The 15,043-nt window shown below is 35.5% G+C and overlaps 2 protein-coding genes across 3 annotated transcripts; one reads left to right on the forward strand and one right to left on the reverse strand.

Annotated features, from left to right (window-relative positions):
* The first annotated feature begins 6,535 nt into the window (after positions 1 to 6,535).
* LOC113288350 (tubby-like F-box protein 14) lies at positions 6,536 to 11,370 on the forward strand. Of its 2 annotated transcripts, none has more exons than XM_026537366.1 (6): positions 6,536 to 6,696; positions 6,803 to 6,870; positions 7,799 to 8,277; positions 8,712 to 8,805; positions 9,764 to 9,896; positions 10,185 to 11,370. In XM_026537366.1, the coding sequence occupies exons 3-6, from the start codon at positions 7,939 to 7,941 to the stop codon at positions 10,897 to 10,899; spliced, it is 1,281 nt and encodes a 426-aa protein (XP_026393151.1). In that variant the 5' UTR covers positions 6,536 to 6,696; positions 6,803 to 6,870; positions 7,799 to 7,938; the 3' UTR covers positions 10,900 to 11,370. The 2 variants fall into 2 exon arrangements, with proteins under 2 accessions (XP_026393151.1, XP_026393152.1); XM_026537367.1 differs by having other exon boundaries at positions 6,538 to 6,696; positions 6,813 to 6,870.
* Positions 11,371 to 12,734: 1,364 nt separating this feature from the next.
* On the reverse strand, positions 12,735 to 14,156 carry LOC113291042 (F-box/kelch-repeat protein At3g23880-like). Its single transcript, XM_026540622.1, has 2 exons — positions 13,499 to 14,156; positions 12,735 to 13,345 (listed from the first exon to the last, which is right to left on the reverse strand). The coding sequence occupies exons 1-2, from the start codon at positions 14,154 to 14,156 to the stop codon at positions 12,735 to 12,737; spliced, it is 1,269 nt and encodes a 422-aa protein (XP_026396407.1).
* Between the last annotated feature and the right edge of the window lie 887 nt (positions 14,157 to 15,043).

The following is a 15,043-nucleotide window of genomic DNA, read 5'->3' on the forward strand; positions in this document are numbered from 1 at the left end:
AAGGAAGTAAATTCATGAACTTTTTTTTGAATCGAAAGAGAAATTGCCAGGCATTATTGGTATTGTTATTCATTGCATATCTTTTGAACTACCAATATGTGTGATTAGTATAACCACTCATGACTTGTTTATGGTCTTGGTAAAACTATTCACTAAGGCATGACTTTTGTATTGGTATGACTTTTATTAGTGAAACCGATCTTAAGTAATCATCTGAGATGGTATGATCGATTTAGTGTTATTGGTATGACCAACTCTGGGTAAAGGGGAACCGATCCTAGTAAGAGGTGCAACCTATCACAAAGGAAAATCGATCTTTATACGAGGTGCATCAAGTTTTTAGCAGAAAGGGGAACCGATCCTATGGACATGTGCAGCAAGTAAAAGTTAGATACCATATATATGTGGGGAACCGATCCTAATACCTAGTCAACCGAATTTTGGTAACTAGCGTGACTATGCAAAGTACTCACATGGAGGTAGAACCGTGAAACCCATGTTTGGTGATTGAGTGTTCTTGATCAATAACGTAGTTCTTGAGAGTCAGAAGAACCAATTCTAAACTTGTTTGGAAGTGTGTAAAATCGGTTTCAAGATTGTAAGTATGAAAGAGGACTTAAAAAGTAAAGATGTCGACATACTTTGAACATGTACATCAACGCTTATCTTTAATTGTTCAAAGTTATTCCTTAATAGCTAAAGGAAGAAAATCCCGGATCGAATAAGATAAATTGAGAATCTTTTATTTAAGGTTGTTAATTTTATTTTTGGAAACTGAAAATTAGTAATGTGCATTTGCTAGTTGGAGATTTTCTATGTCAGTCATTATTTAGACAAAGCATTTCCATGAATTATGGAAACCGAATTTTGAATATATTGCATATCTTGAGAATATTTTCGGTTTTGGAAATTCCTTGGTGTCCAAACTTCCTTGGTCTATAAATATCAAAGTCTGCATTTCGAGCAAACTAATCCCCAGAGACAACAAAACTATCTCAGTTGTGCTGCTACTGGTGAAGCCGCCTATTCGGAGAGGAGAGTAACCTAATTAGGCGAAATCTCTTACGACCGCTCAGTTTAAACACTTCTTTGGGATTGAGAATCTCTACTAGTACCGCTGGTGGGAAACTAGATAATTGCGGTTTATCTTTTTTTTCCGATTGATTTGATTGACTAATGGTGGTTGAACTTTGATTACACCTAGTTTGTTTATGCTTGAGAATCTTCTCTTCTGATAATAGATTCACTCAAACTAGATCGAAGTTTCGACGAGGATCTTTAGATTGTTTGTAGATCTAAAGACGTCTTGTGATAATCCATTATTAACAGACTCCGTTATGTGCGTGATTGATTACAAGATATTCAAGTTGATTGTGTGCATGTGTTTATTGAAGATCTAAGAATATTTGAATACAAAGAAGACTTTGAAGATTTCTGATTTGGGTTCATAATCTTTGGTGTGCACAATACTTGTTTCTGTAAAAGAGGATCCAACTATAATCGGTTTATCCTTATGGTAGATTAGATTGATTAGTTGTGTAGATCAGTATCAATTCAATTCTTTGTGGTTAAAAGTATTGATTGCAAAATCTTAACAATTACTTTGGTAGTTGATAATAAGATAGATCTAAGAACCTGACAAAGGAGTTTATTGAGATAAACAGAAGAGCCTTTTGTCGAACTCACATCACTTGGTTGAAAAGAGTTGATACCAAACAAATTTGTTGTTCCTTTACTGTTTGGAATACGAACCAAAGAAATTGTTCCAAGTACGTGACTTATTACAGATCGGAGGCGTGGGAATACAGACGGAACTAGGTGAACTATAGGTTTAGTTACTTAGTCTCAACTATACGAAGTTGGTTTGATTTTGTATAGCGGATAAATCTTGAGAGTATTCAATTCTGGACAAGGTCCCGGGGTTTTTCTGCATTTGCGGTTTCCTCGTTAACGAAATCTTGCTGTGTCATTTACTTTTATTTTCGGTAATTATAATTGTTGTTATTATAATTTAAAGTAAATTACACAAACGTTATAATTATAATCTACTATGAGATTTTTTATTCAATCATGACACTTTAATACATGGCTATAATTACCCGAAGGTAGAAAATTCATAAACTGAGTTTGAACGCTTAGTGGATTTTTCAAACAAAGAAAAGGTTTTTGCTAAGCAGAATTCAGATGGTTTGAATGCTATTATTCATGCTCTAAGTCATGATTTACAACATCATGTATCAACGTGTCAAACTTCGAAAGAATCTTGGGATAATCTTCAGATCGTATTCGAAGGAAACACATCAGAGAAATAAGCTATACTTCAAACTCTTATGTCCGACTGGGAAAATCTTCGAATGGATGACAACGATACTTTTGAAGAGTTTCATATTAAACTCTCTGAGATAATCAATGCTTCTTTTTCTCTTGGAAAGAATATTTTTGAAAAGGATATAGTATGCAAAATTCTCAGATCATTGCCATCTAGATACGATTCTAAAAAGCATGCAATCATAGAAGCTAATGATCTTTCTTCTATATGTAGAAGTTCTCTAGTTGGAAAAATGAAGATATTTGATCAGGAGAATTTGTCTAAACAAAGAGACAATATGGACTACAAATCCATAAAAAGGGTTCCAACTCAATACTCGGAAAACTCCAAAGATCAGGAAGATCGAACTGCTGAAGATGAAGCTGAACTAAATCATCGTTTGTCTCTTATTACTCTACGATTCAAGAAACTGTTGAGACATCGAAAAAGGGAATCACCTGTGTCAAAAGGAAAAAATGTTTCTTCACAAAAACGTGAAGACACCTGGGATGATGATGATATTTTTCCTCAATACTACAAGTGCAAAGGGTTTGGTCATATTTCTCCATATTGTCCAACTACGGATATACAATGGAAAAAAAATGCTTACACTGCGACACTTGATTATTGTCCCAATGAGAATGATCAAGTTGATGTGATAGATCATGTTGCAACCATTGCAGAAGTCTATGAATCTGAAAGTCTTCCAAGTCTAGATACTCAAGAGGAGTTTACCCCTTCGTTTTTCAAAGAAATATTTCCATGTAAAGATAAAAGAACTCACCTTCTTGAATCTGACATCATTGAAATAAAATCATCGCTTGATCAACTCAAACATAGTTTTCTGAATGATAAAGAAAAATTTAACAAGCGACTGAAGAAAAATCAAGGTTACTCAATGCTCTGAAAAGGTATAAGTATCTACACTCATTCTCGATATTAAATGTTGTCAAGATGAGATAAGGAAGTTAAAGGCAGAAAATCAGAAACTGAGAGATATACTCAATTACTTTGAAAAGTCATCACCTGGTATGAATGTATCAAGTGACAAGGAGGTAAGGCTAAATAAATTTGTGGAATCTAGATCCAGAAAACATAATACTTCTGGTGTTTGCTTATTGTGCAAACAAAGAGGGCATTATCAAAGGCAATGCCCTGATACTAAACAGAGAGAGAGACTGTATAAAATCGGAAAATCAAGATCTAAGTATAGATCAAAGATCTCTTCTAAAAAGGAGGATAAGTTCTTCGAACATCAAGATCTTATATCAAGATTAAAGGCTGAACCTAAAAATGTAAAAATGTTGAAATCTTCAAAGGAAGAAAATTCAACAACCAAAAAGGTGACAATCTAACCGGTTATCATGGATTCTTACTTGTTATCCTCAAAAGTATACAATAAGGATATAAATATAAATATTTGGATAAAAATATTTCTAAAAATTGATTTTTCGGTTAAGAATTTAATTGAAATAATATTCTCAAAGATTTTGAGAAAAAACTCTAGAACTTATAAGAGGGAAGATCCATTACTTCATTTCCATAGAGTTTTGACAGAATGTCTACCTCTAGCTGCAACTCTCGCAAAACCGAAAAAGTCAGGACTATATTGTTTCCTAACAAGAAACTTCCTCTCAAGTCTTCTGATGGCGATTCTGATTCTTCTCCAGAACTTCAGCAAGATGTTCCTAATGAAGAGACCTCTTCTCTCAATGATAATCTTCTCAAGAATCTTTCACTGAAATTAGATCTAATCTTATGTGAAGTAAGGAACATGGAAAGGGATTTGAGAAAGGAAGTTAAGGAAGTCAATGACAATGTTGTAAGTCTTGAATCAAGACCAGTAATCATAGAAGAAGATTGGAATCCGATAAAATCTTCCTATCCGGCTTCAACATTGAACGAAACTCTAAAAGGTTGAAATTGGAGTTCCAAAAATGAGAAAATAGACTTCAATTTTTGATTTCTTTCAATGATTGTATTAGGTATATTATGAATAAAACTATCTTATTATTATGAATAAAATTATTTGATTTATAATTTTTCTTGTGATAGTTTTTGATTTACATAGCCTGTGCTTGAATGCTTTATGTTATTGCTATGTATGTTTATGGGATGTTTGATTTCGGTTTTATTACCTTGATATTCGATCTCATAATGTTGTGAAACCTTATGGTTTGGGTGACTTTTTGGTTAGCATGATTAAGTTCTAGACCATGTTGGTAGGCTTTATCAAAGGATCATGAGAGGTTCTGATAGAAATAATATGTGAAAGAATCACAATATGTTGAATCGTTTGGTTAGCATGAAAGCATATGTGTTTCGGGGTTTTTCAACTTTTGCTTGCAATAGAAAAACCAGTTTTCAACCTTTCTCTGGTAAAGGTTGGTTGTTGTTATTCTTTTGTTTTGCACAAGGATGACAACATAATAATATTTCGATATCAATTCTCCCTGGAAGAAGATGCAAACATATTGGAGAAGAGGATGCGAAATTTGAGGTAACAATCTTGTTAGCTAATTGTTTTCCTGTTTAAGAAAAGACTGATTTTGTTTCATATATTTATTGCTTTGGCTTAACAAAATTTCGGTAAAATTGATGTTTTATTCTATTATTTGTCTATGGATGTGTGTGTGATTCAATTGTTTCCGGTTAAGAAAAACTATTGTTATCTTGCTTTATTGTGTGGTATCAATCGTTTAGGCTTACAAAATTTCGGTGCAATTGCGGTGCATTAATGTCTATGTTGTTTCTGAAAAAGCGGGGATCTAACAACCACACCCATTATTTCGATTAGCAATCAGTATGGACTAACTCCAATATACTTTTAAAAGAATCAACTAGGCAGTCAGACTCAATCTTAACAAAAGTATATCAACGGGTTATATCTCTCTTTCTCGATTCAATACTTGCTCAAGCAAATAGAAATCTGCGAGTCTAATTGAATACAAGAGAAATCACTTGAACGGTACCAAAGACCAATGTTCAAGTATCAATCAATTTCAATCAACAACCAAAGGTTGGATTTCCCAATTGATCGATTCAACGCACAACCTGTGATATTTCAATTATATAACAAAATGTAATGCGGAAAAGATATAACACAGACACCAAAAGTTTTGTTAATGAGGAAACCGCAAATGCAGAAAAACCCCGGGACCTAGTCCATATTGAACACACACTGTATTAAGCCGCTACAGACACTAGCCTATTACAAACTAACTTCCGTCTGGACTGTAGTTGAACTCCAATCAATCTCACACTGATCCAAGGTATAATTGCGCTCCTTACGTCTCTGATCCCATCAGGATACTACGTACTTGATTCCCTTAGCTGATCTCACTCACAACTAAGAATTGTTACGACCCAAAGTCGAAGACTTTAACAAACAAATCTGTATCACACAGAAAAGTGTACGATAATAGATAAATCTATCTCCCATAGAAATACCTACGAGTTTTTATTCCTTCTTTTGATAAATCAAAATGAACAGGAACCAATTCCTTCTTTTATTCTTTTTTTGCTGTAACAACCACAAAATTTATTACCCGTTATATAGCCAAAGTACGCAGCAAAGTGCGAACCACATCAAAGGATTTCATCGACACTCTGCGAGGAATTATTAATGATCCACTAATACCTTGCTGTGACTCAACATCTGCTCCTTGTGTTCAAGACGACATCTCCTCCTTGTAATTTGTTTTCTATTTCTCATGTCTTTCCTTCCATATAGCAAAAAGAAAAAAGAAATTATTCAAAGAGATTATAGGTGTAATTTTTATAGCCAATTTCCAACTCCGGGCACCTCATGAGTCATGAATGGTGACGGACTGTGGCCGGCAGTGCCACAACAAGAAGGAAAATCACACTCACTGTTACGCATAATAGCACCATATACAGTCATCAGTGCTTTCGTCGTAGCTTCTTCCACTGGCACATTGCCTCATATAGCACCACCACAGATTTCCTCCCTCCCTAGTCCCTACGACTCACACTTTCTGTGGTCGCCCACCATAATTAGCGTATAGTGGGGGAGGAGTAGTCCTCACCTGAAAATGATGTGTCAGGCAGTGAAAATGCGAAAACATAGTTGGGGGCAAGGAAGGTATATTCTTACCTTTCGAACAGGGAGGAGTAGAGGACGACTATAAAATAGTGTTTGGCTTTTTTAGAAAAAGTTTATTCATTTATCTTTTTTTTTTTTATTTAATAAAGTCAAGTGGATTTGATAAGTTGAAATCCGAGTAGAGACAGAAGAACAGGTTTAGAAGAAGAAGATAGCAGGAGAGGAGAGGGGTAGTTAGTTTTAGAGAAAAAAAAAAGAAGAAGAAGAAAGATGGGGTTTCTTCTTCTTCTGTGTTGACCTAAATTTATCAAACTCAAACAAGGTAATTTTTATTGTTGCCCCTTTTGTTTGATTTTTCTTCCTGTGTTTTGATGATGGAAGAAGTTTGTTGTTGTTTAGATCTCTAATATTTGACTTTGTTTTTTTAGATTTTTTCAGGTGTGTTGTTTTTGAGCTCAATTATTGTTCTTAGCTGTGAACTGGGTGTTAATTTAAGGTAATTTTCCTTTCTCCTTTTGGGTTTATAGTGATTTTTGCTGTGTTGACCTGGAAATTTTGTTCCTTTTTTAGGGTTTGGTTGCTTTTTAGTGTAAATTTGAAGTTTTTGGTTGGGTGATTGTTGAAATCTGCTGCATTTTTTGCTTTATTTGGGTGTTAATTTGAGAGGGAGCATGGGTGAAAAGCTCATCTAGTAAAGGGTTCCTAATTTTGGCTATAGTTCAATCATTTCGATTGATTTGTTTTTGATGATTAAAGGTCAATTGAATGGTTAATCTGTTCCATAAAAAGATGGTTTATCTGTATTTTGTTGTGTCTGACTTGGGAGGTTTCTTTCCTTTTTTAAGTTTTGGTTGTGGGAAATTGAATGGTTAATCTGTTACATAAAAAGATGGTTTATCTGAATTTTGTTTTTCCCTGTGTGGTTGTCGAAATCTATTTCCTTTTTGGTGGTGTTTTTAGTCTTGAGCAATAATTTGAGTTTTGTTTTATGGGAGGAATTCTTGTTTCGATTGGATTGTATTTAGTCAGAGTTGCCCAAGTTTTACTGGAATACTATCATTTTCAGTTGTTAGTCAGTCATGGGTAAGAAGTCAACTCTGTTCATTTTCGATGGATGCCTTTAATTAGTTCGATGAATTAGGCAAAAGTCAGCTTTTGGTATGTCTCTGCAAGTGTTTCTCCGAAAATCAGCAGTTCTTTTTTGTATTATTTGGTCCTTTTTCGGTAGTTAATGAATAACTTCTGTTTCTCTTATAAGGTTTCATATTTTGTACTCGGGTATTTTACTAAGATGTTGGATAGGTCTTTAACTAGAGTAGTCTTCTTCTATATTATAAATATCTAGAGTTTTTTCTTCATATGCTACTTTATTTTTATGATCATGTTCCAATAATTTTGATTGTTTTCTGTGTTTACTTTCGCAGTTAGACCAACATGATTCATGTATTTAAAGGTGTGCGATCAAAATAGTAAATCTTAGTGGAGGATTGTTGGTGTGAAACACCTGAAGGAGATTTAATTCTCTTAGTGGAGTTATCAGGCTATTATCAATTTTCTGGGATACATGTCGTTCCGTAGCATCATTCGTGATGTCAGAGATGGCTTTGGTAGCTTATCGAGAAGAAGCTTTGATTTGAGACTCCATACTGGCAAATCTCATAGTGCTGTCCACGAGTTACATGACCAGCCTCCAGTAATTCAACCTAGTTGTTGGGCTAGCCTTCCTCCAGAGTTGCTTCGTGATGTTATAAAAAGGTTGGAGGAGAGCGAAAGTACATGGCCTTCTCGAAAACACGTTGTTGCTTGTGCTGCAGTTTGCAAGTCCTGGAGAGAGATGTGCTTAGAAATTGTCAAATGTCCAGAGCTATGTGGAAAACTTACCTTTCCTGTGTCGTTAAAGCAGGTGGGTCTCTTCTTTTTTCTTTTTTCATATTTCTTGCCCCATATATATATAGATACTACGTAACTGACAACATGATTTTTGTTGTCTACTTGTCTTAGCTTTTTGTTCTCTTGTACATAATAAGCGTGCATATTCACATGTGCAGTGGGCACACCTAAGAAAATGATTTACTCTATAGGGGTTGATGTGTTTGAATTACAGATAACCAGATAGGTTATAACTTGCAGCTAATAAACAATAGATGGTTGATGGTGTTAGTGCATAGTGGACTTTTGGATCAATATACCTAGAGTTCAGTGCGTTGATAAATTCAAAAGAAAGTCGGGACATGTTAGCTTCTTATAGAATCCTCGGGTTTTTATTCACATGTTTGAGCCCTCTAATGTAACTTCACCTGAGTGTGATCTCTTATCTTGCATTTTTTACTCTTCCAGCCAGGACCTCGTGAAGGGAATACTACTGTACAATGCTTCATCAAGAGGGATAAATCTAATTTAACCTACCACCTATTCCTGTGCCTTAGCCCTGGTAAGCCAGCGCCAAGTGCGATTATCTTTGCTCTGCTTTGTAACATTTACATGCCCTCTTCTTATATCGACTTTTTTACGCTAGTTTAGCAAAATTACCATGATATCGTTGGATTATGATAAATCTGCAATGACGTATCTTCAGGTTTAAGTTTGAAAATCGAGTTTGTGTATTACTTGTTAGTGCGATGTGCTGTGTAAGTATGTGAAATTAATCGTACAGACACAACTATCTAAATCAAAATTGTTTCTTGGTGCTTTTGTTGTATCTTTGGACTCGGATACTGGATAGCACAAATAACTGCGTTTCGTAAACCATGTCATCATGTGAATCACATGATATAAAACTTGCTTGTACAAGTTATCTTGAAATTTCAATTTCAATTTTCTCTAGTTATACTTATAAACTGAATTCAGTGGACTAGTTTCGGGTACCACAAGCTTAAACCCGCATATCATTCTCTTCTGACATGCTGTACAGATGCCAGGGGGCTTATAAAACATTGCATTACATGAAATTTGTAACACCGTAGTTCTTGTGCATATGCATTCGACTCATGGAGAAAAGGAAGCCTTGCATTAAAGATTAGACCTCTGTTATGATAGAATATTATGACAAATTTGTGTGTGCAGATACACCATAAAGACTTTTATATCTATGATGCTTGTACTACAATAATTTTGTGTCTACTCTGCTCTTCTCCTCTTTGCCTTTCCCCCTTTTCATTCAGTTTGTAATGCTGCAAGAAGGAATACTATCGCTTTAGTTTCTACCAGACAACCAACATAACTTCCGATGTGAATAATCTCATATGTGTCACATGTAATACATATATGACTGATGATTTTGCTTATATGCGGAAAAAACTTGAGCTGGTGAAATACGGTCATTTGCTAATCGGCTGTACTGTTGCATTATTTTTTTAGGAACTGTTCTGATTTAAACTTCAATTTTACAGCTCTGCTTGTCGAAAACGGGAAATTCCTTCTCTCCGCTAAAAGGACCAGGAGAACTACTTGCACAGAATATGTTATCTCCATGCATGCTGAGAACATATCGAGATCAAGCACCAACTATATTGGAAAACTGAGGTAACAAAAAACTTAAAAAGATGTACTGAATTCCCTTGCATCCAGAACGTTAGTATTCACTGTGTACTTCGTGCCTCTAATGGTTAGATGAGAACCTAGCCAGCTTTCAGTCTTTTATCTGTAAGTAGAGAGACAGGTTTACTGGATGGTGCTATTCAAGAGTAACACCATATATTAGTATGATTCAGCTCCCAAAATCTTTTCAAACTGGAGCCTCATTTACTATGTTTTTTTCCCCTGATCATTCATCAATCAATTATGTGTTTGATATTCTCCTTGCCATTTCAGGTCTAATTTCCTCGGTACAAAATTTGTAATATATGATACACAACCTCCATACAGTGGAGCCACGGTTTCTGAACCAGGCAAAACAAGCCGTAGATTTTACTCCAAGAAAGTCTCCCCAAAGGTCCCTACAGGTAGCTACAGTATAGCACAGGTGATGTATGAGCTGAATGTTCTAGGCACACGTGGACCACGACGGATGCAGTGCACAATGCATTCCATCCCTGCTGCTTCCCTAGACATTGGTGGTACTGTCCCTGGCCAACCGGAGCTCCTGTCCAGGCCCCTTGAGGATTCATTTCGGAGCGTCTCCTTCTCAAAATCCGTTGATAGCTCCATAGAGTTTAGCAGTTCTAGATTTTCAGACATTAATGGATCTCGAGGCGAAATTGAAGAAGGCAAAGAAAGGCCTTTGGTACTCAGGAACAAGTCTCCTAGATGGCACGAACAGTTACAGTGCTGGTGCTTGAACTTTCGTGGTCGAGTGACGGTTGCATCTGTTAAAAACTTCCAGTTAATTGCTGCTCCAGTGCCGGTTGCTGCAGGTGCACCTACACCATCTCAACCAGTTCCTCAACCAGATCACGACAAGGTCATTTTACAGTTTGGAAAGGTTGGAAAGGACATGTTCACAATGGATTACCGCTACCCCTTGTCAGCATTTCAAGCTTTTGCGATATGTTTGAGTAGCTTCGACACCAAATTGGCTTGTGAATAGAAGAACAACATGAAAAAAGAAGTGGTATCATTCAGAGAACTTTTTATTCTTCTGAATATACATAATGAATGCCGCTCTAAAATTATTTTAGAAACAACATTATCAATGTATCACTCGGTTTAAACATATTGGGAAATGCTTGCATCGCAAACATTTTCAATTTTTAGGTGTTTAAAAAGGTAACATAGAAGAATATTTCACAAGGAAAGCTTCATTGGTGCGAGTAAACCATACTAAGGCTTTGTTTTTGTTATCTTTTCTTTCTTCTTTGTTGTAAAATAAATAAAAGGAATATTTGGTTTAGGATGCTGCTACTTGTTATGCACACCTTTTTTTCTTTTTCTTTTAATCTTTATGTTTATTGGGAAGAATGGTGTGAATAACATAAGTTTCACAACTGATGTATTGCATGTAATTCTTGTTTTGTTGATCTGTTGGTTAAAAGGGATTGTTTCGGTTTTGGTGTGATTATTGGGAAGATTTGTAAAAGTTGTCACTACCCCAGTTTCTTTTCAGTCAAGGTCCTGCCTGTACCCCAGTTCACAATATTTGGGTACAAGAAAACACACTTAAAGCATTTGTTACTCTTTAACTAATCCAAGTACTCGTCTTCTCTCCATATTTATACATATCAAGACACCTCTTTGTTTCTTCGCAACATTTTGAAATATCTCGCTTCCTCTCTCTCCACATTTCATTCAAAAGTGAGTGTTAATTGTACCATTTCTCTTAGATGGCAGACCAAGGTGGACAAGATAGAGCAGGAAATAATCAGGGTATTTCTCAGTGTTCTATTTGCATATTACTAGTTTTCTGTTTGCCTATTACTACAGGATATTTATTCATCTATATTGATTTACTTATTTTTGCTATAAGCAGGTTTAAACTACATTTCTTATCATAACCAAGACCCCGATATGTCTGAAGCACCCCAAGTCCTCCCTAATGTGAATGCTATTCCCCTAGGGACGCACATTTTTTCCCTCTTCCGCAAGCGTTTGTCTCCAACAGATGAAAAGTATTTGCAGTTTACTGGAAAGAATTTGGAGTTTCTTGTGGAATTATTGCGCTATCATCATATTAATGTGGATGAAAGGATAGAAGTGAATTTATATTTTGATGGAGATATATCCCAAGTACCTGTAATACTCAGGAAAAGTGGTACACATGCCATCTTTAATCTCAATTGGAAGAAAGCGATCAAGGCTGGTAACCATGGAAACGAGTATAAACGTGATGCTCTTGTAGACGTCTTTATTGCAGTGGTGGATTTGCACAATATAAACATTTTGGTGGAGACTGCGGATGTCTAAAATGACTAAGGATGTGCGACTACTATGAAACTTCTGACACGTCTCCGAAGAAAATGAAGCTGAAAATCAGGGTGTGTGTTTTACTTTTGAACCCTCCTCTTGTGTTCTCCCCTAGTTATTGCTCTGCTATCTATTTGCACGTTGTTAGATTTGTGTGTTTTATGGAAGAAATAACGATTGGGTAAGCACATTGAAAACATCCCTGGATGAACCAATATCAGCAGAAATAATATTTTTCTTGGGTATATAAACATGTTTGTCCAATCTCTTGAAAATGTGCTCCTCATAGACCAAAAGATCCCATAACATCCAATAATTGCCGCACATAGTCTACCTCAGACCGTATATACTCAATACAGTCCCGGAGACGCAATGGTATGATACAAGTCAGAAGACTGCGCCATCCATACAAGTCAAAAAAGAGTGCATGAGATCCTGTCATGGCGTTTTCATTCACATTTTATGCAACAAATAGAATCCAACACAAGAGAAAGAAATGAAAAGGGCCAAAATAGTTGGCTTTTAAACAGATAAAAGACTTTGGGTGAAAATTCTAACTTTTTCTCCATAGTGATGGTACTTATTCTCACCGGTCGCTATTTCAATGAGATTGCCAATCGTCTTGTTTTTCCAGTTATAGTAGCAAATATAGAAATGATCCTTCCATTTAACATCTTTAATTTTAACGAGTATCTCGTCCGTCCCAGGAACGCCATCGTCAAATCTGATATATCTTTCATCTATCAGAGGTAACTTGATACAAATAGTCTCTCTAATCCAATTACCACCGCCACTACTACTATTAGTAGTATTAGTCTTCTCCATGTCACCATCATAATCATCCATGAATAACCATAACTTTTTGATTTCTCTATCTACAAGAGCTATGTGCCCGCTTACTTCTAATAGATTTATATACCTATCTTGCATGAATGGGTCTTCTTCAGCCTCCGGTGAATATATAATATCTTGAGGAATTGGGATCGTTCTGAACTTTTCTCTTCCAACATCAAAGGCCACTAAAGACATACCTTCATAGAAATGTTCTGTAATTGTCTTACAATCTGTAATAGAATTCTTCCTTTTCCCATGTGAAGTAGGCACATGACCTCTACTTACCCAATATATTGAACCTTTTACACAAACGCACTCATTAAAATAGCGGATCCGGTACTGCGGATAGTCATCAATTCTTCTCCACGTGTAGTTGTTCTTGTTGTTATTCCCTCCTCCTCCTCCTCCTCCTCCTCCTAAAGTCATGATTTCACAAACTTCTTCAACCTCACCAATATCCTTCCGTTCTGCATCCAAATAATGTTTCTCATATATGCAGATAACTTTGTGTTGTCTAGTAGAAGGATCGTAACCAAAACCAGTCCACCAGTCACATTTATATCGCCAAAAATTAATTCCATAATAGTCATCTTTCAAAGTAGCTTTGATCCATGGTGTTTCTTCTCCTGTAGTTATATTTGCAACTCGGATATAGCCTTCATTTTCTCTAACAAAACATATTAAGCCATTCAAAGGTGTCATGAAAATTCCCCAAAACTCCGGGGTGTTATAAAGACTCTTATACCTATGACGAGCCGCAACTACTGGTTTATTATGATGATGTTTATTCGTTCTACATACATTTGCCAAGCACAAATCAGATCCCCGGCTCCCTGGGGAGATAGGTTTAGTACTAGTTTTAAATATGAGATCCATAACACCGGGGTCATGACGTTCTTTAGAATTAGTAAGATGTAAATACATAAAATATAAATCATTCTGAATTGAGTTTTGCCAATCTTTACATACCAATTTGAAGCGCATGAGTGGTTTAACCGGAAGTCTGCTCAGTATGTCGTTTACGATATCATCACATAGATAAGGAGTAATAGTATTTGAAGGGTTTACTTCACTATCATCACCACAACCTTTGTTTTCTTTGATCATCATATTCTTTGTTTTCTTCCTTACCGTAGCTAGTGGTTCTACTCAACAGGGTAAACATATATATATATATATCGTTGTCTAGCTATCAGCAAAAACAAGATTCCTAAATACTTCAAATATCAAAACTCAAAAGAATCCGGGTCTAGGTATGACACGTAAAATTGATGTCTAAACACTTCAGGAAACGAGGGAGACCGAGCAAGGAACAAACCTAGTTAGAAAAAGGTGTTAGTTAAAAATTAACTAATTCGATACTTAGTGTGTTAATTCCTTATGGCCCCAAAATTATATCCATGGCCACTACAGTAACTAAACGGTATGCCAAGGCCACACGGCCCACACCTACTTTGATAACAAATGGGCTTTTGTAAAGAAGTCTATTATACATTCAAATATTTGGTTTTGAGGGCTGATTATGAAATCGAATCGACAAATAGCAATCAACAAAATCCTTTATCATACTAATTTTGTTAATGATTAGAATATCATCAATTAATTAGTACATGATTGATTAACTAAATTGAGGTCAGTGATTTGATTAGACTAATAATTTGATTTATAATTAGTATAAGAAAATCAAAATTTTGTGACATTTTTTCTTTTTAAAATTAAACTTACGGTTAGGTTTCCTAACTGTAGATCGTAAATACAGTTGGGAGTCCATGTTTTACCAACCGTAGATAAATCATACGGTTGGGTTTCTTAACCTAAATCATAAATACAGTTAGGAGTTCATGTTTTCCCAACAATAAAAAATCATTACTAAGGCTTGGTTTTCCAATCGTTTTTAGTTCAGAAACTAATTTTTAAAACCCTAGTTTAATTAAATCTAATTCATTCACACAATCAAAAACAAAAAATTGGCGGGTTTTTAATTCTTACCCAATTGA

This window comes from Papaver somniferum, chromosome 6 (assembly GCF_003573695.1).
Source record: "Papaver somniferum cultivar HN1 chromosome 6, ASM357369v1, whole genome shotgun sequence".
NCBI classification, from domain to species: Eukaryota; Viridiplantae; Streptophyta; class Magnoliopsida; order Ranunculales; family Papaveraceae; genus Papaver; species Papaver somniferum.